We start from the raw sequence: 24728 nt of genomic DNA on the forward strand, positions 1-24728 counted from the left end.
CAAACAGTCCTGGCAGGGTCACAGGGAAGACTTGAGATGTCTCAATGAGTAGGGCTCCCCAGCTAAGGCGAAGCCCTCAGTGTGGACCCCTGATTTGTCCCTCTCAACAGAGCGGACAAGCTAGTCTCAAATTGTCTTTGTTCACAGATTTAGTCATTCATTTATCTACACAACCAGTTGGTCATTCATTCAAAATCCTGTGAGCCCACAGCACCCTCCAGGCCCAGCATTGGGCTGTGGATACTCCAAGCTGAATGAAACCTTCTTCCTGATCTTGGGGAACGCTTTGCAGTCTATAAGAGACCATCTGGGGGCAGAGAAAAAGCTCTCGGTACCGTGATGAGTGCTGCTGGTGGTCTGTATGAGGAAGGGCTGAGAGGTGTCAGCAGAGGTCACGGCAAGCTCAGTGTGAGGGCTTAGAGATAAAGCGGGAGAGCTCAAGGTCCAGCCTCACCGCAGCCCCAAACCTCCTCAGTTCCAGGCTACGGGCACCCCGACTAGGCCCGGCTTCACACTTGTTGTTGGACTATGCTGTAGCCCAGCTTACCTGCCCACCCAGGGTCCTTCCCCACCAAGGCTGGACTTCCAGGGCAATCCTTCCACCTCACCACTGCTGTTCGGGCTGTTTAAAATGTTGACTGTGGGAGAAAGACCCCTGTCTCCCCAGGCCTACGGCAGTTAGCTCAACTCCTCTTCCCAGAAACGTGATATGGAAACCTCTCCCATGAGGCGGGTCCTGCCTTCTTCGCATCTGTCCTTTCTTGGAAGCTCACGTTCACTCTCACCATCTCATCCGGCCTTGGGCCGAGCCATGGACGGCCTGTGGCTCCCCGGCAGGGCCGTGGGGGGTCCTGAGTCGGCCTGGATCTTCCGCTTCCTCCTCCACCACCACTGGTCCTTCCTGGTCTTCAGTATCGAAGCCCCGGAGAGCTGGCGACGCAGGTGACCATCCTTGCTGAACTGCAGCAGCAGACTGGTTCTGAGGTGGCCTCCTCAGAGGGGTGGGCCAGACATCCCGTGGGATTTAAACGTACGGATTCTGTGACAAGGACGCTAGCAGCGCTGGAGCCTTCTGGGCTCAAGTACTGGGTGTGTCTGAGAGTTAAAATTATCACCAAGCAATCTCTGTATAAGAGAGGGGTTATCTGTCTGTTTACGATGAGGCTGCAAAGGTCCAGGGAGTGTGAAGTTGTGGCGAAACTGAAAAGGCTCCACGGCTCAGCTTTTCCAGTCTGTTTCTTTCTTCGGAAAGACCTGAAAAGTTAAGCAGCCAACACACTCACAGGAAGAGAAGTTTTAAAAACTGTAGGAAGGTCTCACATCGTGGAAAAGTTTCCAGCAAAGAAAGTACGAACAAGAGTCGGGCCACTAGCCCCACACCTGCCCATTCAGAAGTGGGCACCGGGCAAGCCCTGACGGAGTGACTTCGTACTATCCGGTTCCCCTCTTTGGGCCCCCTTTTTCTTATTTCTAAGCAGAAATAGAAGAAGGAGGGAAATATTTCTAGCCCCTGAGAGTTCGTGGTTGATTGTTCTTAGGATATAAATGTTACCTTTTTACCTGTATATGAAAGAACTCCACCTGCTGGGCATTCGCACAATTTTGGAATAAATTTAGAAGACTACACTGACAATATAAAATTTAAAGGATTTTTTTAAAAAAACAAGAAAGGCTTTAAAATGTAGTAAGAAGGAAGCCTGTGCAGACTGTACACCTCCGTCCCCCACCCTGTCTTCATTCACCGCTGTGGGAAGTGAAGGCCACGGCTCATCCATGGCTCAGCAAAGAAAGCAGGCCACCTAAAGTCCCTTCACCGCCAATGCCCCCAAAAGAACACAGTTGCAGAGGGTAACTCCCAGTGGCGCTAAACTGTTCTCCCCAGGAGAAATCCATCTTGCAGCCAAATGTTCCCAGCAGACTCGGGCTGGACACAGCTGGCAGAGTCACCGTCCTGTCACACTGGCCAACATGGCCCAAGGTCCCTGGAGGGGCCCCTGTGCTATGCCTGCTCGCCGGCCCCGCCTCCGCTGGCCGCCAAGCCTTTGCCGGATGCCTGGGCTTCTGTGGAGCGCGAAGCCTGCTTGGGCAGGCGGATGGGGACGTACACGTTGGAAGCACAGTGCTCCTTGAGGTAGCCTCCTCCCTTCTCTTCATATTCCTTCCTGGTAATCCAGACGTCCTCGTTGTCCAGGTGGTCCAAGGCCCAGTCGCGAGCACCGTACCAGGCGTCCAGCACAGGGTTCGAGGCCAGCTGAACCTGAAACATGAGCAGAGCAGTCACTGGACGGGCGTCTCCCCTCAGGGTCCGAGGACTGAATGTTCAGCAAGGCCAGCTACAGCCCCTACATTTTGTCCCCAGAAATACACACGCAGGAGGGCCCCCTTTAATTCCAAGACGGGGCAGGACTACCTCTGCACCCCCCAAACAGAGCTGAGTGAAATGCCCCAGACTCTTCAAGAAATCACGCAAACTCGCAGAGCCCACCGGACACGACCTCACCGGATACGTGGTTATCAGCGACTTTACCAACACCAGACCTGCCACTCTGGGTGGGAGAGGGACCAGCTGCCCCGCCTCCTGCCCCATGCTGTAGACCACAAGCCGTCAGGTGGAGAGACCTGGAGGGAAGGCCTTCCTGGACCTGATCCCCTCTCTGCCAGCAGAGCAGAGGCTGATGCGAGGTGGCTCTGGCCACGGGGGCAAAGAAGCCTCAGGGGAAATGAGAGCAGAGAGGCTGACCTGGGCTCTCCATAATGCTGCCAGCGCTCGGTTTCCACTGCTTATTAGCGGAGCGAGGCCAGGGTCAGCAGCCCTGTGAGTGCCCCTCAACTAGGCGGAGCTGAGCACCGGGCGGACCACTCTCCAACTCAGATCGGCCTCCTCTTCTTTGGAGTCGCCTGTCTGACCTCCCACCTCCCTCTTCCCTGCCCCACCCATAGAAGTCCCAGGATGGAATGGTGGTTTTGGAACTTTCTGGAGTAAAGGGCAGGTGGAATCAGCACAGCTGGAGGAGGATGAGGTGAGACTTGCAAGAAGGGACCATCAACAAAATCAGGGTCACAAAAGCCCCGACTGCTCTGGCTTAGAAAGTGTGGGTGACAGAACGAGTGTAAGGCGCTCACTCTACTCCCTGCACGGGGGAAGGGCTCACTGTGATAAATCACGAGGAGGACTACATGTTGAATCCTGTGAGTCCTTCTAGCGAATCGTGGAACCTGGAGTGTTCTTAGGGACCCTCAGCACAACAGCTGACGTCTGTTTATCACACGCAGGCTCTGTGCTGAGCACCTGACAGGCGAGGCACGCTGCATGCTGGTAACAGGCACCAGGACGACCCCCTTCGTACTGCGGAGAAAACTGAGGCCTGGCAAAATTCAGCGACGGCGGTACCGGAGTCAGGACCGAAGCCCAGAGACCACCCCCTGAACGCACAGGACATCGTGCGGCACAGGGGGCCACAGCCGAGTCCCCAGCAGGACACAGAAGCTCTGCACCACGCGTGCCGTGCACACGGCCCTCCCCCGCTCCCCTGCACAGTCACAAGCTCCAGCCACACTCAGCTGCTCACCAACAACAAGCTTCCGGCCCGCGAGCCTTTGCTCCTGCTGGTCCCCGTCCGGAATGCTCTCTCCGCCCCACTCCCCTCCACGCTCTCTACCTGGCAAACACCTCCTCATGCTCAGAAGACTCACCTCCAAGAAGCCTGCCCTAGGTGCCTACGTCTGTATGCCCCTCACGCTGTGGGTTATCCCAGCCTATTCATCTGACTGCTGCCCCCTCAGGCAGCAAGCTCCTTGGGGCCGGGGCATCTGGTGTCTAGGACGTCTCAGCATCCCAAGGTGCCTGGTCCGCAACAGGAGCTCAGACTTGGTGATTGGGAACTTGGTAGATAAATTGTGGGGTTTCTTGGTGATCGGGAATTTGGTAGATAAATTGTGGGGCATCCACACCATACAGTCATTCTTTGAAGTATTTTAGAATAATGACACGGGAAAACGTTCACGACAGGTTAAGAAACTCAGGTTACAAAGCAGTATACACTCAAGTGTGCAGAAAATATGTGAAAGAAAGAAAACTCTCCCCAGCTAGTCTCCTAGAGAATGCCTCATTCTCAGTGTACACTCTTTTGTACTCTCTGAATTTTTACTATATGCAGGCCTTCCTTTGTCAATTAAAACAAAGAAGTACGTAAAATACAATTTCCATTCTGCTTTAAAAATTAAACATAGGGCTTCCCTGGTGGCTCAGTGGTTAAGAATCTGCCTGCCAATGCAGGGGACACGGTTTTGATCCCTGGTCCGGGAAGATCCCACATGCCGCAGAGCAACTAAGCCCATCGCCACAACTACTGAAGCCCGTGTGCCTAGAGCCCGTGCTCCACAACAAGAGAAGCCACCGCAATGAGAAGCCTGCGCACCGCAACGAAGAGCAGCCCCCCTCACAACTAGAGAAAGCCGGCAAACAGCAACGAAGACACAACGCAGCCAAAATTAAATAAATAAATACATAAATAAAAGTAAAAAAAAAAAAGAAAATTAAACATAGATTGAAGACCAGAAGGAAAGCCACAAACGTGTTAATAGTGGCTATCTCTGGATGATGGAATTATCAAGTAATTTTTCTCATTTACACTTTACTACTTTTGTAACCATAAAACAAATAATTAAGGCTATTTTCGAAACAGCTGGTTACACGGACAATTGGTACCTGAAAGGAAGACTGAAAGGGTCTCATCTCCAACAGCTCCTTCTCGATTCTGACCTTCATCCCAGGATACATCATGTTCCCGCCAGTGAGGAAAACGTTCTGAACCAGCAACTCCTGAACATCCTTTGGGTACCTGGGGACAAAACGATTCCTCTGCTCTAGTCCCTCCAACTTCAATATTGGAAGAGAATATGGATGTGGAAATGCAAGTTCTCAGTACAAAACAGAAAATGTCTACACAAAAAGTTAAAAAAAAAAAAAAAACTTCCATTTTTCATTTGTGTCTTTACAGAATGGCAAATAGCTAGCCAAAACCTTAATTTGAATGGTCGATCCATTTCCTTAGCATGATTAAAATATTATCCCTTTCCAATACATGTTTTTCTAAAAAATTGACTTTATTGAGGATTACTTTAAATACATTTGGATGAAGTCTGACAAATTTATATACCCATCAACAGCAGTAACCATTACACAGTAACCATCACCAAAACCAAGATACAGAACATTTCTATCACCCCCAGAAGTTCTGCCTCTCCTTTTGAAGACCCATCTCTCCACTTGTCCTTTTTTTTTTTTTTACTACCAGTTTTATCTTATTTGTGTTTGCTCACTTTCCCACCCACTGCTAGACAAAACTCAAAGCCACTCAAACTAAGTGGCTGCAATGGATTTTCTTCCTTGCTAGGTGTAAGTTTCCACCCTGTTTTAACCAATAGCAAGCAGAGTACCACAAAATCGTGTTCCCTACTTGTCCAACTTGTATTAGGAAAACTCACACTGCAGGAAAATACCTGTATAAATGGGTGTGGGGGAGGCATGTTCTTGTAGAAATGCAAACTCTTAAATAAATAAAATGCAAGGTGGGGAAAAAAACTAAGTTCTGCACGTTTTTAGGGTGATTTAGAATCACTAGTCTGCAATAATGTGAAGATTTATAGGAAAGCCAATGCACATATACCATGTTGCCCAAATTTTTCAAAGAAACTCTTAAAGCTCCCCAAATCAAGCATTTACACATTGAGGATTTACACGTTGAGTATTTACATGTTCAGAAATGAATTAGAGAGCCCTAACTCTGTGCCACGCTTGGTGAGAGAGAAAGAATACCATCTGAGTGCAGCAAGTCAATGAAAAGGAGATGCCTGGCCATCAAATCCACTGTTCAATTCAAAATTCAAGGAAATGGTTCAGGAAAATAGAAGTAAAAGAAAGAAGTTTCAGTCTCACCTGTCCAGAATGTACTGGAGGGTCTCAGCTATGCCGGCCTGCTCCTCCCCGATGAGAGACGGCTGGAAGATAATTTCTGGAGCTCGAATTCTTTCTGTCCCAACAAACAGCTGATGATATGCTGCCAAGTTAAACACGGGCTTTAAAAACCCAAGGTTTAGAAGATATTTTTAGGCCATGAGAACAAACATCCCAGTTGCCAGTTTCTTCTAACTGCATTTCTTATTCCAACATAGCTTCTGTCCTTTGTGCCAGAATAACCTCTCTCCAACTCTCTTGATTTGATAATTCAATTTTCTACCTTCTTCAATCTTTGGATTGTAAACCGCTACACATCTGCTTCATGAAATGGTCCCTGAGATGCAGGGAAAGAGACTTGGTGAAGAGCAGCTGAGAAAGGCTGGTACTGGAAGACCAAGTGCCTGGCTCAGTCCCCAGTGCCCGCAGAGCCAAGAAGGCCTTCTCCCAGGTGTGTCTCAGCCTCACGCCAGTCTACCTGGCTGCCATTGTAATGACAGAAACACAGACCCAAATGAGGATGAAGCATTATGACACTGGCCTAAATGTAAATAAAATCATTAAAAGCTGGTCTTCGGGTCTAAAGTCCCCAGTTAGTTGCCCAAATGCTTCCACCCAGGAGACTGTTTCTCACAGATGCATGGAGCTTAGTGCTGGAACCCCAAACAATCACCACAGGGGGGAAAAAAACCCTGACTTTGGAAGTTTTCGGTACTGGTACTCTCCCTTCTAGAAAATACAACTGGTATTTTAGGGAAAAGTATTCCTAAAGAAGCAGACTAAACCTGACTGGTCATTTATGTTAAGCTTCAAAGCATAAGCAAGGTGGAGGCTACGGGAGGCCAACCTGGACCGTGGTCACAGGCTTCTCCACTTCGGGCGTTTCCTCCGAAAACAAGGGCTCGAAATCGTTGATGTTTTCCACGTCTTCCAGAGATGGTTCGAGCTGCCCCAGGTCAGGGGTCTGAGAAGAGAAGAAACACAAGTTGACAGAACCTGTAATTCAGCGAGCCTTAGTTCTATGAGTTCACTGTCACCAAAAAGAACTGGGATCTTGCCTAATGTCCTAAAAGTACATCCACACATAAAAACTATGAAAAAGTTTCTAAACTGTTAAAAAAAGGAACACACATGAACACAAGATTAAAAGACTAAAAAGCCAGGGATGAGCTTCGCTCTTATCCCCTACCCTTCCCACTGAGACAAGCCTCATCAACTCCCACCTTCTCTGAAGGCTTCTGAGGGGCAGCTCCAGCCTGGCGCCCCGGGGAGGACTGGCTGCCCGCACCTGTCACACCACCACGCACAGAGCTCTGGGGGAGAGGGTGTGAGAGCTGGTATCCTACAAAGCAGCTTAGACTACGGGCAAAATCAAGTCAGTCTCTTAATAATTAATAAACATATGTGCCAACACTAACAGGCTTAGCAATCAGTCCCCTTGAGGGCAGGTCCACTGGGCTGGGGATGTGACTAAAGGCTCCAAAGACATGCCGGCACGGTTCCCAATTGAGGGTTTAGGACACCTTTAATTTTGACCTGAACAAATGAAGTTGGGAGGGTGGGGGGATAGTTCTCGATGATGTCCCCGGGCACCTGTCATCCTCCCACATGAAAGGCAGATGAGTTGTACCTTCCGGACTCAAAGGGGAGAAGTTTCAGGAAGGAACTCTGTTGCATTCCCTGGAAGGAGGCTCTAACAGTGGCAGCTATTGTAGAAAGGACTATCTGATGACACGGCGTCCTGGGAGGGTTCGAGCAGATTCAACACCAACCTCCAAGGTTGCCTGAGAGGAGAGCCCTCCTCACTCTCAGAAGCTATGACGTACGTAAATTACCGACATAATTCAGAGTACTTAACTACACTTCTCTAGAACCTATTCATATCAGCTGCAAAGGTAAAATGCAAAGTCACTCTTAAATAAGGCAATGCCCCTTGACATACGGTCTCTGGCTCCTCCCTCTCGGGAGCTCCCTCCTGGAAGTCAGTGGCCACGCTGAGAAGCCCCAAGCGCACGGGGAGGCCGCAGGTGGGTGCTCAGGTCTGTGGAGTCCAGCCTCTGAGTCATCCCAGCCCAGATGCCAGGGAAGTGAAAAAACCCTCCAGAGAGTTCAGTTCCCAATTGTCCAAGTCCTCCCAGCTGAGGTCCCAGAGATCCCCGCTCCACTCTGTCTGAACTCCTGGCCCGTCACATTCATGAGCACAATAACACGGTTGCTGCCTCACACTGCCGAGTGTGGAGTGTTTTTTATGTAGCAGCAGATACGTGAAACAGGCTTCTGGTGAGAGAGCCCCAGACCGCTACTAGGCCACCCCTTTGTCCCCGGTCAGCAGGTGTCTTAAACCTCTCCTTACGCTCTTCCTTTCTGCTCCACCCAACCCCTCAGCAGTGGCCTTCCCCAGGCATTCTTCTCTTCCCACTCCCTGTGTGATTCTAGGTCCTTTCACAGCTGGGTCCTGGACAGTCCTGCCTGGTGTCCCACAGAGACTCCAGAGATGGGGGGCTCAGAACCCAGCTCATCGTCTCCCTAAGCTCGGTCCCCAGCGCCACCTCCCCCTGCTGCCTTTCAACCCAGCCTCAGTGACCGGAGACAATCTAGACCCGGACTGCTCGGGTCTCTCAGCTGCGCTGCTCCTAGCTGTGCAACCTTGGGCACGTTTCTTTCCTCGCCTCAATGTCAGTTTCCTTATTCATAAAATGGGAATGAAGACAGTACTTACGGAATTGTGAAAATTAATCAAGATGATACTTGCCCAAGTGCCCAGCACAGGGTCTGGCACATGTTCTGTTATCATCAGCAACTGCCACTCCTGAATGACACCAGGATCTTTGGCTCCTACCTTGGAAGTGTGTCCTCCTCCACCTTCCACCCCAACAGCCACTGACCAACTTCAGGCCACTGACAAAAATCAGCTCTCTTCTGGATGACTACACACATTTTAATCCTGTCTTCCCACCTCCAGCCTTGCCTCTCCCTAAAGCCATCATCCTAACTGCCACCAGTTATTTTCCTAAAATAAAATCTCATCAGATTATTGCCTTGCTCAGCACACTTTGAAGGCTCTGTCTGAAGGATAATATCCGGACCGATGGATAAAGACCTTAATAGGTGGCCATGGCCTCCCTTCCAGCTTCATCTCCCACGCTCTCTGTGCCCGATGTGCCCTGCTCCCCGCACGTGTGTTTCTTTCCATCTAAAATGTCCTTCCTCCCTCATTTGCTATCTGCTGAAATCAAATAATCTTTCAGGGCCCAGCTCAAACACCCCAATCCTTTCTCAAAACTCCTTCTGTATTCCCACACACATCTACCACCACACTTGATAAGTTTTATTACAGCCTGAGTATGGTTCTATAGCCCTATTTTTTGAGGTACCAAGGAGGACAGGGATTGCATCTTAGTCACCTCTGTACCCTTAGTCACCTCTGTACCCCTAGTCCCTGGCAACCCTCAAATTTCTCTAGAATAAAGAGGATTGCAGAATGTCTGGGCTTCAAAAGGCTTCTTCAGTTGTGACAAAAGTATTATTATCCACCTTCATATCTAGCTATATTCAAAAGCATCTCACCTTAAAAATAAGATAACTTCTAGCTCCACTAAAAATGATAAAAAGATACTTTCCTTATCCCAATTCATATGATTCACAGAGAGGAACAAAGCTGGTAATTTCAATGCCGACAATACGCATCTAAGACAGAACATATTTCTCTACCATGGCTGGTTTCTCTCCCCCTAGGGTTTGCCAGGGTCTCCACGTGTACTGGGTGGCATGCGGGAACGTAAATATGACTGTTCTTTTGGAACTGAACAGAGCAACAGTTTGCCAGAGTCCCTCAGGGAAGATGCAGCATGGTTCCCTGGAACAGCCTGGAGCAGCATAAAAACAAGCAAAGGGCAGCTCTGATCTCAGCTCGTCAGGCCAGAGCACTTTCTGTATTTGGCCCATTGTCTTTTCCAACAAACAAGGGTGCTCGCAAGCAGTGCTCCCGCCTCCCATCCCCTTACGCTGCGCTCGTAGCGATGCAAAATCAGCATCTTTTAGTTTAAATACTTCATTAGGAGGTATTTTAAAGTATATTGAAAGTATTTAAAATTTTAAAAGTGTTTAAAATATTTTAAAAGTATATTAAAAGTATTCAAAAGGAAGCCTACTCCTTTACAACATCCTCGTCGAATACCTGCAGAATACCGAGGGCTGGCAAGGATTGGTCTGTAGGAAAAAATGGATTTTATTTTTATTTATTTATTTTTTTGGCCGCGCTGCGCATCACGTGGGATTTTAGTTCCCCAACCAGGGATCGAACCAATGCCCCTTGCATTGCAAACGCGGCATCTTAACCACTGGACCGCCAGCAAAGTCCCGAAAAAATGGATTTTAAAAAACACTGGAAGTTTAAAAATGTAGCTGTTATTAATCCAGTGCAGCCATTACTGCTTAGATTGCATTTCAATATGAACTGTGGTCCACATAAATCTGTTCTCTCCATTCTAAAAGAATTATATTGTTGGAAAATATAACAAATACTTTTTGAAAGGTAGAACTGGCTGGCCAGTGTCATGGCCAAATTTATTCCATGAATGTTACTGTAATGGATCTAATCTCTAACAATCACCCTGACCATTAAAGCTTTGGGGACAGATCGATTCATCAAATTTGTTGTACGTAGGGAAACCTTTTAAAGTACAACATTTCAAAATCACCCCAAGCCCAGAGAAATCTGAATATGTACCCTTAGAACACAGAACAAAGTAGGGACTTAATAAGTATCTGCTGAATGAATAAACAGAGTGATTGAATCAGGGCATGTAACAGATGCAGAAAAATGAAAAAAGAAAAGGAAAAACTGGTTCCCCGACTGTTTGGGAATCACATCTTCACAGTTGCTTGTTTTTTTCTTTTTAAATCTGAACTCCCCCACGTGCATGCGGCTTAGTGGTCCATCTCTGATATAAAGATGCTGACGTCCTGTGGACATGTTGATAAGCATGATAAAACTGAGTACTGATGAATAAACAACAAAGGCAATGTGGACCTGGATCCTAGGAAACAACAGCTCAAATCTGAAACACAGACCTGAAAAGGAGCAAACTAGGCAAGGCACATTAGTTCTCTGGAAGCTGATCTGGGACGCTGTGCGAGAATAAGATGGTGGTCAAGGCACTTCTACCCTGGATCTCAGTGATCCAGGACGCTGTGCCGAGGAAGCCTGACTCAGGATCCGCTTCATCAGTCACGCATGCTCGCGGCCAGTCACTATCCTCACGTGGTCTACAGCCTGTCGGAGAGGTGGGGAAGGTGAGGCTGAGAGCAGGAACTGAGAGCCAGCCTCCAGCTGAGACACAGTCACTGCAAAGCAGGCTGCCTGCCGAGCCAAGGATGGCCCTGAGGTCCCTGGTAAGCACCACACTACACCCAGCAGCAAACTGGAGTTTTCCACAAGACTGTTTCTTTCTAAAAGTATAGGTAAAGTTGATTTAAAAACAAAAATCAACAGTTGGACTGGCTAATCTTGCCCCACAAGTGTCATAAGGCAATGAACAAGTTCCTTTGTTTTAGCACTCTAGAGATGACAGATTCAGCAACAGTGTGTCCACTTATTAACACTTTCATCCAGTTCTAGAGACAGGAGCACCAATCAGTGACTTGGGGCCGAGGTGTGACCTGCAGGCAGCCCCTTCACCATGCAGGGCCCAGTGCTACAGTATGAATTACCCGGGATCCTATCTCAGCCCCGCCACCTGCCCTTTTGGCCACATCAACACTAACAGCCCACTGGCAGGGAAACAAAAAGGAGAGAGAAGATCAAAGAGTTAGTGTTTAGTAACTAACAAAAGGCTGATCTTAAATCAACCCACAAATATCTTATTGAGCATGTCTATTAGCGGCTGTAAAAAATTCCTAAACTATACATGAAGCACGATCCCTGTCCTTAGGGAGCACGGAGATGGAAAAAGGAGGTGCATGGAAGAGCAACCATGATATATTTAATAGAAGATCAGAAGAAAGTTAAGGGGGCATATGACTAACTGCCCAGGAACCATCAGAAGGGCAGGTTCAGGTTCAAGATGGGCCACACGATAGGCGTGTGTATGTCCTGCCTACTCTACTTGAACACATCCCCTTCCCGGGGGCCAGAGCTCTACCGGCTGAAACCCCTTGGGTCAGAACTTCACTTGGTACAAGGTCAGTGCCATCCCTGCCCCCACCCGTGTCCCCGTAGATATCACACACCACTCTGCTCTCTTTCCCCCCCGAGTCTGGTCACAACCCCTTTGATGTCAACCTTCTCCGGACACTCCTCCCGCCCTCTGAAAGGGCTGTTCTCTCTACACCAGTGGTCCCCAACCTTTCTGGCACCAGGGACCGGTTTCATGGAAGACAACTTTTCCACGGACGGTGGGGGGATGGTTCCAGTGGTAAGGCGAACTACGGGGAGTGGCAGATGAAGCTTCACTCTCTTGCCCACTGCTCACCTCCTGCTCTGCGGCCCGGGGGCTGGGGACCCCTGCTCTACAGCACCCCGCGGGACCTCCCTCCCGAGGCCCGCAGTACCTCTGGCTTGCTGTCCACCACGTCCACCTCGAGGCTGGCTTCTGCTTGAAGGATCTTCTGCTTCGCCTGCTCCACTGCGGCACTGAGCTTCTGTATGTAGGACTGCAGCTCTTCCGGGGAGTCCATGTTCAGCTCTATCAGGGCCTTGTGAAACTGATCCATCTGGCCGTCCTCTAGGAGCTCCTGCAAGCCGAGCAGTCACAATCCATCCTCAAAGATGTGCATTGGGGCAATCACGCACGGGAAGGAGAGGTGGAACTTAGAAACTGGACAGAGAACGATGGCGGGAGAGGGCTCCCCGAGCTCCCTGAGCCTGCCCCCCCATAGAACCCCCCCGCCCCCGCTGCCACCAAAGCTTCACAACGAAGCCCTCCTCCCCAGCCATCTCTGGGCTCCCATGCATCACCATCTCAGCACCACTGGAGCAGGCAAAACTCATCTATGGGGACAGACGTCAGAAATGTTAGCTTCTAGGTGAGAAGAGATGGGAAAGTTACTAAGAGGAGGCTGAGGGAGGCTTCTGGGCTGCTGGTAATGCTCTGTTTCTTGACCTGGATACATCATGTGTTTCAGTGGTGAAAATTCATTGAGCTGGACACTCAGGATTTGTGCGCTTTGCATCACGTGTGCTACATTTAAACCAAAAGTTAAAAATCAAACAAAGGGGACCACAAGGATAAAATAAATCAATGAGGCCACGTCCACAGCTCTCAGGTCCTGCTGCTACACCGTCCTCTACACGCACGATCTCTACATGGATGACCCCCCCCAGACCCCTTCTTGACCCCAGGTCAAAAAGATGCATGATGCATTTTATGGAGCGAGGCTGAGGTCCCGCCCTGGGGGGTCCGCTGTCACCTGCACGTAGAGCAGCCGGTCCAGCCGCTCCTGATCCAGCTGCAGCTTCTCCTCCCGCCGCCGCGCGTTGAGCTCCTGCAGCCGCCGCAGTTGCTGCTGCCGCCTCTCCTGCTTCTCCTCGGAGGTCAGGGTGCTGCCCAGGAGCTTGCTGGAAAACGGGAGCTGCATCTTGTGGACATTGTTCTCATAGTAATCGGGGCACCGCCATTTCTGCAATTCTTCAACAGAATGATTTTGGAAATTAGGAAACGGAAACACCATTAGCACTGAGATTAGAAAGTCGGCACCAGGGTTCCAGGTGCGCGTAAGATGGAGGAAGCACACTCCATCCCATCTCTGAAGCCACCCAATCGGCGAAATGCAGCTATAAGACCTGGACACGATGCCAACACACCTGCTCTGAGCGAATTGCTAAATAAAGTTCTTCAGACAGAAAGGATACCATCTAGAGCACCAGAAATGAAGGGAAAGCAACAGAAATGATGAAAATCTGATTAAACATAGTAGATTAACCTTCTCTTGAGCTCCTTAAAATACATTGACAATTGGAAGTAAAAACCATGACGACGTCTGATGGGTTTCCAATGTATGTAGATGCGACACAGAAGACAAGTCCGACATAAAGGAGGAAGGATAAAGGGGCTTCTGGGGACTTCCCTGGTGGCACAGTGGTTAAGAATCCGCCTGCCAATGCAGGGGACATGGGTTCGAGCCCTGGTCCGGGAAGATCCCACATGCCGCAGAGCAACTGAGCCCGTGCGCCACAACTACTGAGCCTGTGCTCTGGAGCCCGCGAGCCACAACTACTGAGCCCGCGCACCACAACTACTGAAGCCCACGCGCCTAGAGCCTGTGCTCCATGACAGGAGAAGCCATCGCAATGAGAAGCCCGCGCACCGCAATGAAGAGTAGCCCCCGCTCGCCGCAACTAGAGAAAGCCTGCAAGCAGCAACGAAGACCCAACACAGCCAAAAATAAATAAAATAAATAAATTTTTAAAAAAAACGGGGCCTCTGGCGTGCTGACATCTCCACGTTCCACTTGAACTGGTAAAACAGAGATTCTAAGAAGACTGTGAAAAGCCTATTTACTGTCATCTCTAGAGCAACAGCTAAAAAAACCTACACGAGAAATATACAGTGAAAAACACAATAGACAAATTAAAATGGAATACCAAAAAAAAATTTTCAAACGTTCAAATAACCCAAAGAAGGCAAGAGAGAGCAATAAGAACAACAAAGAGAAGGAATAACAGAAAACAAATAATCAAATGGTGGACCTAAACCCAAACATAAGAAGAATTAAATTAATTGGAAATGGTCTTAACATATCGATTAAAAGATAGAGACTGACAGAAGGGATCTTTTTTTTTAAAAAAGGACCCAACTATTAAGACACTTACTTTGAATATAATGATACAGGTAGATTAAAAGGCCGGAAAGACACACCAATCAAAAGAAAGTTGGAGTGGCTATGTTAATGCCCAAGCAGACTTCAAAGCAAAGAAAATTACAAGGGATAAAAAGGGACACTATATAATGGTCAAAGATCAATTGCCAAGAAGACGTAAGAATCCTAAATGTTTACCTAACAAAAGAGCTTCAGACACTTGAAAGCAAAAACTGACAGAACTGAGAGGAGAAATAGGAAAATTCACAATCATCCCTGGAGATTTCAACACCCTTAATAATCAATATGGCTTGATGGAAAATGAAGAGGGGTATAGAAGAACTGAACAACACCATCAACCAACAGAACCTAAATGGCATCACAGAATACTCCACCCAACAACAGCAGGATACACATTCTTTGCAAGTGTATATGGAATATTCGCCAAAGCAGATCGTGCCTGGGTCCTAAAACAAATCTTCACAAGTTTAACTGATACCAGACAACATAAGTTCTTTGACCATAATGAAATTAAACTAGAAATCAACCACAGAAAGATAACAAGGAAGTCTCCAAACACTTGGATATAAAACAATATATTTCTAAATAATCAATGGTTCCAAATAAAAAAGGCTTGAGCGAAATTGGAAAATATGTGAACTCAGTAAAAAAGAAAACATAACATACCAAAATCTGTGAAATGTAGATAAAGCATTGCTGAGAGGGAAATTCAAGCTTTAAATGCCTATATTAAAAAGAAGTTATCGTAATAATCTAAGCTTCTACCTTAAGAAACTAGAAAAAAAGAGCAAAATAAACCTAAAGCAAAAAAGAAGACACCAATGCAATCACCTAAATAGTCCTACTTCTATTAAAGAAACTGAATTCATTCAGAAAAAGAAATCCCCAGGCTCAAATGGTTCTACTGGAGAATTCTATCAAACATTTAAAGAAAAAAATAATATCAATTATTTACACAGTCTTTTCCAGAAAGTAGACGAGAACACTTTCTAGCTCATTTAATAAGACCAGCATTGCCATGATACCAAAACAAGACAAAGACAGTACAAAAAGTATAGATTAATATTCCTCATGAATATACACAAAAACCTCATAAAATTTACCAAATTGAATCCAGCAATATATTAAAAAATAATATACATGAATAAGTGGGGTTTATCTCCCCAAATCAAGGCTAGTTCAATATTTGAAAAGCAATCATGATACACTCCTATATTAACAGTCCAAAGCACAAACACCATAAGATCATATCAGATGCAGAAAAAGCATTTCGCAAAATTCAAAATCCATTCATGATAAAAATGATCAGCAAAACTAGGCACAGAAAAGAACTTCCTCAATTTGATAAAGGATATCTGTAAAAAAACTAGAGGTTAAAAAAAAAAAAACTAGAGGTAACATCATATAATTAATAGGGAAAGACTAAAGGCTTTCCCCACCACAAGATCAGCAATTAGGAACAAGGCAAAAATGTCCACTCTTAGCACTCCTAAAGAAACAAAGGCAAACAGATTGGAAAGGAAGAAATAAAAATGTCCCTATTCCCAGATGACATCTCTACCTAGAAATTCCCAAGGAATCTACAAAAAACTAGAACTAGTAAATTTCACAAGGTCACAGGATACAAGGTAAACACATAAAAATTAATTGCATTTCTATACAATAGCAATGAGCAACTGAAAACTGAAATGAAAAAAACAAGGAAAGAAATAATTAGGCATAAATCTAATAAAACATGTACAGGTCTATACACTGAAAATTATAAAATGCTGATGAAAGAAATCAATAAAGACCTAGATAAATGGAAAGACATATTATGTTCATGGATTAGAAGCCTCAACATAGTAAAAAAAAATGTCAATTCTCCCCAATCTGGATTTAACATTATATCTCAATCTACATTTAAAATGTTGTTGTCTTATATACAAACTGATCTACAGAGTTAATGTTCTTTCAATCACAATCCCGACAGAACTTTTCGGAGATATGGACAAACTGATCCTAATATTTATATGGAAAGGCAAAGGAACCAGAGTAGCCAAAACGATGTTGAAAAAGAACCTACATATGCAAGTTATCAATTAATTGAAAAAGTCTGTTAGGAAAACAAATACCAAAAAGGGAAGGGAATGCTAAAAAGTACTAAGAGTAAAAAAGTGAGCGAAAGAGTCACCCTGGGAACAATTTAAGGAACACCCCAAAGGTAGACAACATTCGAAAGCTGCAAGCAAACATCCTCTTTGTACCTTCCACATAATCCTCAGCGATGTAGCTGTGCTCGTGCAGGATCTCCTCCATGCGGCTGAGAGTGATGGCTGCCAGGTGCCCAGGATACTTCAGCTGCAGGAGACGCTGGAGGTAGCCAGCTGCTTGGCTTCCTCCCAGGTTGATGCGTTTGCAGTTTTTAGCATCCAACCTACAACCAAGGGATGGAAACAGCACTGAAATTTTTGGCAATGTGGAGGAGAGAATATGGAGCACGTGCACTAGGGCGGAGGACAGTTTGATGTAGACTAACAAGGAAGCAACTGACCAGCTGGGGGAAACAAAACCTAACAGTTAGAAGGAACTTTAAAGTTGCCTTAGTGCAACCTCTTACCCAATGCAGGCATTCCTAGACCACATCCAAACAGACACATGAACATCTAACTTCCGGCAAGCATCTCGGAAGGACTCATCTGCTCTGGGAAGGGCCTAGAAATATGCATTTTTCCCCAGGAATATGCATTTTGACAAGCTTCCCAAGTCCCTCTAGTGTAGGCCAGAGTTTGAGTACCCCTCCCCTAGACACTCCACTTCTACTTATGCAAACACATTAAGTAATCACATACACATTGGCTTACTGTAATCTCCTAAGAGAACCAGGTCCCTCTGACATGAAGTGAAGGGGAGGAGAACCAGAGTACCTTTATTTTCTCAATGTGAGAAAGTTAGAGGAGCACAGCACTAGGAACTTGCTGTGTACTAAAATGTCACTGCTGTATCACACCTCACCAGCAGATGCCAGCATAGAACATGATACGCCCCAATCTGATCATTTCTTAGCCTTTGGGTAAAATCACTTTCTCTCAATATAACATAACATAAAATAACAATATTATTTTTAATTTCTGCATATTCTGGTTACATAAGATAGAAAACTCTATAGCAGGAGTGTTTGGTAATGTCTAAGAATTACTTTTTTCTTCATAAATTTTTGTAAGAACTTCAAGAGAAATTACCACTATAGGGCTCAATAAATTCAACGGCATTTATTTTCACTTAAATATTCAGACTGTTTTACAAAGTGCCATCACCTACGTTATCTCGTTTCATTCTCAAGGTAACCCTGAGAAATCAGTTTTTCCCAAGTTTATATGTTAGGAAACTAAGTGAAGAAGTTAAGTACCTCATCCTCAGCAGAGCTGCAAACCCAAGCTTTCAATTCCGAAGCCAGGCCTTCTCTCACTACTTACACACCGTCTCTATCTCTATGCAAAGAGAAACCTTCTCAGGAGAGCATGATGCTGGCCTAGTCTCTCTCTCTCTCTCTTTTTAATTTTTAATTTTTTATTGAAGTATAGTTAATTTACAGTTTCAGGTGTACAGCAAAGTGATTCAGTTATATATACATTCTTTTTCAGTTTCTTTTCCATTATAGATTACAAGATATTGAATTCTGTGTGTATATAGTAAATCCTTGTTGTTTATCTGTTTTATATATAGTAGTGTGCATCTGTTAATCCCAAATTCTCAATTTATCCCTCCCTCCCCGGCCTAGTCTCTTTATCAGACAACGAAAACCCAGCTATAAAACGAGAAGATTTTAAACATGACAGAAACTACCCTCACCTTTTATAGAACTTGAAAACATCTACTAAGTACCTATTATGTACCAGGTACAGTAGTTAAAAAGAAAGGTCTAAATAATTGTTATTAAATAGCTTTAAATAAAAAAATAAAAAATCTCTTATTAAAAAGTGACTCCAGAACACGACAGTCTAAATTAAACCTATTTAAATAATTTACTCAGAACATTTTTATTGAGCACCTACTACCTACAGGTACGGTGTTAGCCATCTCACCACTAAGTCAGAACCATAAAGTTCTAGAATTATGGATTTGGACCTCAGGGACCATCTACCCCAACTCAATCTAGGAGGTCACAAAGGATGGACGATGAAGTGACATCTATACTCACACAGTGAGGGAGGTCAGAACTAAGCCCAGAAGCCAGTTCATGGTCCTGTCCTTGCTCTTTCCACTCCACCTTTAAATCAGGCACCCAATAAATGTTTCCTGAATGCTTCTCAAAACAGCACCCAAATGCCATAAGTGCAACTCACCTCCCTTCTAAGATGGGTAAAATATGTGTACACTGGTATCCAGATGAAATGATGAGCCCGCTGGAAATCAAGTTCTTTGGCTTATTGTGGTAGAAGCTGAAGAGGCTGTCTATTCCATAGGCAACCGTAGGAATCCCATAGCACTCAAAGAGAAGCTCGGACATCATCTGTCGTGAATACAGTGGGTTGCACACGGCTTCTGTCAAAACTATGGGATGATCGACACAGCCCTACTTGGAAAGAAAAGAGTAAATTGGTAGGTGCTAAGAGAATACTCCTTTTAAAGCCTAAAAAGATACAGAAATCCTTATTGCAAGGGCTCAACTGGCTTTTGGTCTCCAATCAAAAAACTGGATCAGAAGCAACTGTAAAACACCCATCTCTCCTGGAAGTTGCTTTGGAAAATATGAAAGTAGGGTCAACTTAAGTCAAGCCCCATCCAAACTGTCAGCCAATCACCTGGCTCTATCTTCAAAATATCTGCAGAATCCAACTGCTTCTTACCACATCCTCAACTCCTCCCTCATCTAAGTCACCATCATCCCTCACCTCCTAACTGCAACAGCCTTCTAACTGGTCTCCCTGCTTCTACCCTATGACCCCGGCCAGTCCATTCTCCATACAGCAGCTATCCTTTTGGAACATAAGTCACGTCCCTCTTTTGTTCAACACCCTGCAACGGCTCCCTATTTCACTCAGCGTAAAAGCCTATAAGGTGTGTGACTTGTCCCCTCATTACCTCTCTGACTTCCTCTTCCACTGACTACCCTCCCCCTCACTCCGGCTGCCCTCAGTTAGGATTAGGGCACACTCCTGCCTCAGGGCCTTTTTACTGGCTGTGCCCTCTCTCTGGAATACTATTCCCTCAGATATTCACAAGGATCGCTCCCTCAATCATCTCCTTTAGTCCTTGCTCAAACAACACCTTCTTCCCGAGTCCTCCCCCTAACCATCTTATTGAAAACATGCAACCCTCTCCTGTCCTTCTATCATGCCACAGAATATACTACTTAATTCTATCGTTTATTGTTTGTCTTTTCATGCTAGAGCGACTTTCCACACCCGCTCCATAAGCACAGGAGATTTCGTGTCACGTTCACGGACGTATTTCAAACACCTAGAAAAGTGCCTGACACAGAGTAGATGCTCAATACATATCTGATAATAAATTAATGTAGTAACAAACAAGCCCGAATATGTGCTCCAAGAGAAAAGGGCGTTGTTTTTGCTCACTGCCATACCCCAAGCGCCTAGCACAGGACTTAACACATGTTAGGCGCCTAATATTTGATCGACTGACTAAATCAATGACTAAATGACAATCAGAACTACTGGAGTGACTATTATCCCTCGGAGAGCGGAGTGAGCGGAGACACGACCTCATCCCTCCCCTCAAGCCTAACCCCACCCCGCCCTTCACCTGTGAGGAGACACCCAGATGCTGGAAGCTGTAGTCAAGCAGCAGCTCCTGCAGCTCCAGGTTCACCGGCACGTTGCGGTCGAAGGGCGATCGCAGCATCCAGCGCAGCGGCTCCAGGCTGCCCAGCGCGTTGCCTACCTGCGGACCCGCCCCGCCCCGAGCCCCGCCCCGCCCGCGGGCGCACACGGCGCGGAACTGCAGCCGGGGCTCGGGGCCCGGGTCCGGCCCGGGGCAAGCCCAGCCTGCGCGGGCCTGGAACGACCCGTTGTCCAGCACCAGAGGCACCGGCAGTGGCCCGTGCGCCACCGGACCGGCCTCCAACACCGGATCCGGCGCGGCGCGGGCATCACGGAACGGGAACACGTTCGTAGGCGGCCCTGCCGCACTGGCCGCCGCCATCTTGGAGCGCGCGCACTGGCCCCGCCCCTCGCCGCAGCGTCCGCCCAAACGCCGCGAAGCCCCGCCCCCGACGCAGCGCCCGCCCAGATCGCGCGAGACTCCGCCCCCGCACATCAGAGGGGGTTCTCCAAGCCTCCTCTCCTCTCTAAGCCCGGCCGGCCTTTCCACGTAACTCGCCCTTGGTGGCCCAGGCCGCCTTCGGGATCGCTAGGCCCCGCCCTCCCTGGCTGTGGCTTAACCTCGCCCCCACCATCCAACCTGACCACGCCCCTTCGCTGTAGCCGGGACTCTGGGCCAGCAAGCCCCGCCCCGAGTGCGTAACGCCAAGGGCCCAGCCCCTTCCTGGCCTCCAGAACTGAGCTCCGCGGGGCTCCCTTTTCCGCTTAGCCACGCCCTATTTGCCGGGTATCATCTTCAACCGCCCTTGGCTCCGCCCCCACATGATTACGTCGCCGTTAGCCTTGCTGTCAAGGAGCCAAACTCGGGGGTACCGATCGCTCAATTTCTTGACCAAGGAGCTTGCTACTCAGGCGGGTTCACTTTGTGAAAATTCATCAAACCGTCCTCTTTACGATTTGTGCACTTTTCTGCACGTGTGTTATATTTTATAACACAATATAAAGTTTTAAAATAGATTTATTTATTAAGACCTACAGACTGTACCCTCTCACAGACCTCAAACGCTGAGAAAAGGACTGCTAATTGTTACCTACTACGTGCATATTCTCTTTCTTCCTTTTTGTGGTATAATTCCCCTGCATGGTCATCTAGTTTGTTGTGATCATGTGACTCAGTTCTGGCCAATGAGGGTGGGAGTGGAGGTAATGTGACCGAGACCCGCCCCCCCCCCCCCCCCCGGCCTTAGTTTTAGTTCTAAAAGGACTGGGCACGCTCTCCCCTGCCCTATTTCCCCCTTTCCACCAGCCAAGGGGGTTGCAAGAATTAGAGCAGCTGCCTTGACTCTACCCTCCCAGCTCTGGAACACTTTGAGAGATAAAAGCAGGTTAATTATAAAAGGTGGTTGTAAATAAACATCCTTAGCAAGAGATGAGACCCCAAAACGTTCTCAAGAAACTCTAGGAGCACTTCTAGGCCAAATAGGGAGCCAGTTAGTGGCAAAACCAGATTAAAGATGTTGCCTTTCAACACAAGCCATTTTCTCAGACATCTGAAGGAATCCATCATTAAACTGAGAAAGTGGGGAGGAGCAGAACACAGTAAAAATAAGTGAATGTAAGTTTAAGAACTACACCTAAGTATACTAATACGGAAAAATCTCCAAGATAAATATTTAAAAGAAATAAGGCAGTGCAGTTTATAGGAAACTCCCTTTAAGAAAGGGGGTGGGGAGAAAATATATATGTTTTTGCTTGTATTTTCATGCAGATGGACAAGAAACTAAGAAAAGAGTTCGCCTGTAAAGGAAAGGGACAAGGTGAGTGTGTCAGGTGTGGGAGACTTTTTCACTGCATACTTTTTCATATACTTTTTATTTTTTAACCGTGTGAAAGTATTACCTTTTAAGGGGGGGGGGAAAGCACTATGTATAGGCGATGTAGATTGGATTATTGTTCCCAGTTCTTCACTCCTCTATAATAGGATTATAGAGGAGTGAACATCCATACCATCTGCCATGTAACTTTGTTGGACCTCTCTCACCGTAGACACTGATATTGGGCTTGGCCATGGGACTCACTTTTAGCCAGTGGACTGTTAGCCAGATGTGATCTGAGCAGAGGCTTCAAATGTGCTTGTGTGGCTTAGACTGCCCTCTTACTCTCCTGCTGTTAGTCATGAGAAGAACATGCCCTGAGTCTAAAGAGGATGAGAAACACATGGAGAAAACCCAACACAAACTGTAGCCTGGAGCCAAGTCCAGCCAACCTGCCACCTAAAGCTGGGCTGTTCCATGGATACCAAAAATGTTTGTTTTTATAATCCACTGAAATTCTGGGGTTGCTATGCAACATTATTGCAGGAAAAAACTGACTGATACACTAGACCAATGATGTTCAGTAGTTCTTTCTGTTTTGATGGGAATGTTCTACGATCTGCAATGTCTAACGCAGTAGCTACTAACCACATGTGACCACAGAGCACTTGAAATGTGAGCAGTGCGACTGAGGAATGGAATTTTTATTTAATTTTAATTTACGTTTAAGCTTAAATAGCCATATATGGCTAGTGGCTACTCTGTTGCACAATGTAGCACCAGACGAAATCCATGGCTGTATTTATTTGCCCATGGAAATGACTAGAAGATAGATCAGAAGCCTACTGTGTTAGTTTCCTAGGGCTGCCATAACAAAGTACCACAAAGTGAAATGGCTGAAAACAACAGAAATTTATTCTCTCACGGTCCTGGATGCTAGAAGTCCAAAATCAAGGTATCAGCAAGCCCGTGCTCTTTCTGAAAGCTCCAGGGGAGAATGTGTTCCTTGCCTTGCTCTCAGCTTCTGGTATTGCTGGCAGTCTTTGGCTTGTAGACCCAACCCTGCACTCTCTGCCTGCATTGTCATGTGGTGTTCTCCCTGTGTGTCTCTCTCTGTGTATCTCTTTTCCTCTTCTGATAAAGATACCAGTCATATTGGATTAAGGACCCACCCTACTTCAGTATGACCTCATCCTAACTAATTACATCTGTACCTCTGCAACAGTCTTATTTCCAGATAAGATTACATTCACAGGTACAAGACATTAGGACTTCAACATATCTTTTTGAGGGGCACAATTGAACCTACAGGGTCAACACTAAGTTTCGAGGGAATTGTATTGTCAAGAAACTACAAGCCTGGGCTCCAAAATTCTATATATATTTGACTTGTAAGGTAACCCTAGGATCCCAAACCTGCACCAGGAGGAAGCTGAGTGTGAAAGCTGTGCCACCCCAAGGAGGGCATACTCTCTGAGATCCCCAGGAGGTTCATGGATATGGAAGAACTTCTCAGAGGGCAAAGCCAAGAGCACTGAGAACAGTGGACAATGGAGTTCCCCCAGGAAAGGAGAGGCAGAGAGAGCTCTAACCCAGAAGTTAACTCCACTGCCAGGGAAGGAAATCCATAAATTCCTGACCAGCACATTTTGATCATTGCTGTCAACCTATGACTGCTGTGTGGGGAGCTTGCAAAAGTGCTAATGCCTGGGTCCCACCGCTAGAGATTCTGCTTTCATCCTATGTGGTGAGACCTGGGCATGGGGAGCTTTCTAATCTCCCCAGATGATGGTAGAAGGAAGCAAAATTTGAGAATCAGTGCTCCAGGGCCTTGCACCTCCAAGTGTGGATTGCAGCCCAGCAGCCTCACCATCACCTGGGAGCTTGTTAGAAATGCAAAACCTCCAGCTCCACCCGAGAGCCAGTGAATCAGGAACCTGAATTTAAAGAATATCCCCAAATGATTCACGTGCATATTAAAATTTGAGAAGCATGGGTCTGGACCTCTTACCAGCTCTGATTTTTATGTGAGAAGGAAATACAACTTCTGTTTTGCTTAAGGCACTCTCATGTTGGTCTCTGAACTCACACACACACACACACACACACACACACACACACACCACTACATATACACACTGCACATTTAGGTGATCAGGCAATGCATATGCTCTTATTCCTGAGGGAGTCTGCACAGCAGGACTCAGATGACAGAGCCATTAGAAAACTGTTCCAAGGAGATATGTGCTTCCCAGTCTGCCTGATGCTTGGCCAGGAGGGTGTGATGGGAACGGGCATCAAATTTGGCTGTTGAAGCTCAATATCAAAAAAACAAACAACCCAATCAAAAAATGGGCAGAAGGTCTAAAAAGACAT

General features: G+C 46.7%; 1 protein-coding gene across 1 annotated transcript; it reads right to left on the minus strand.

Annotated features, from left to right (window-relative positions):
• Positions 1-1635: 1635 nt before the first annotated feature.
• On the minus strand, positions 1636-20920 carry ACTR5 (actin related protein 5). The gene is made up of 9 exons (XM_061208049.1): positions 20522-20920; positions 19102-19331; positions 17023-17192; positions 13367-13584; positions 12509-12691; positions 6804-6920; positions 5939-6078; positions 4709-4841; positions 1636-2257 (listed from the first exon to the last, which is right to left on the minus strand). Exons 1-9 carry the CDS (start codon positions 20918-20920, stop codon positions 2000-2002), a joined length of 1848 nt encoding a protein of 615 aa, XP_061064032.1. The 3' UTR covers positions 1636-1999.
• Between the last annotated feature and the right edge of the window lie 3808 nt (positions 20921-24728).

This window comes from Eubalaena glacialis, chromosome 13, assembly GCF_028564815.1.
Source record: "Eubalaena glacialis isolate mEubGla1 chromosome 13, mEubGla1.1.hap2.+ XY, whole genome shotgun sequence".
NCBI classification, from domain to species: Eukaryota; Metazoa; Chordata; class Mammalia; order Artiodactyla; family Balaenidae; genus Eubalaena; species Eubalaena glacialis.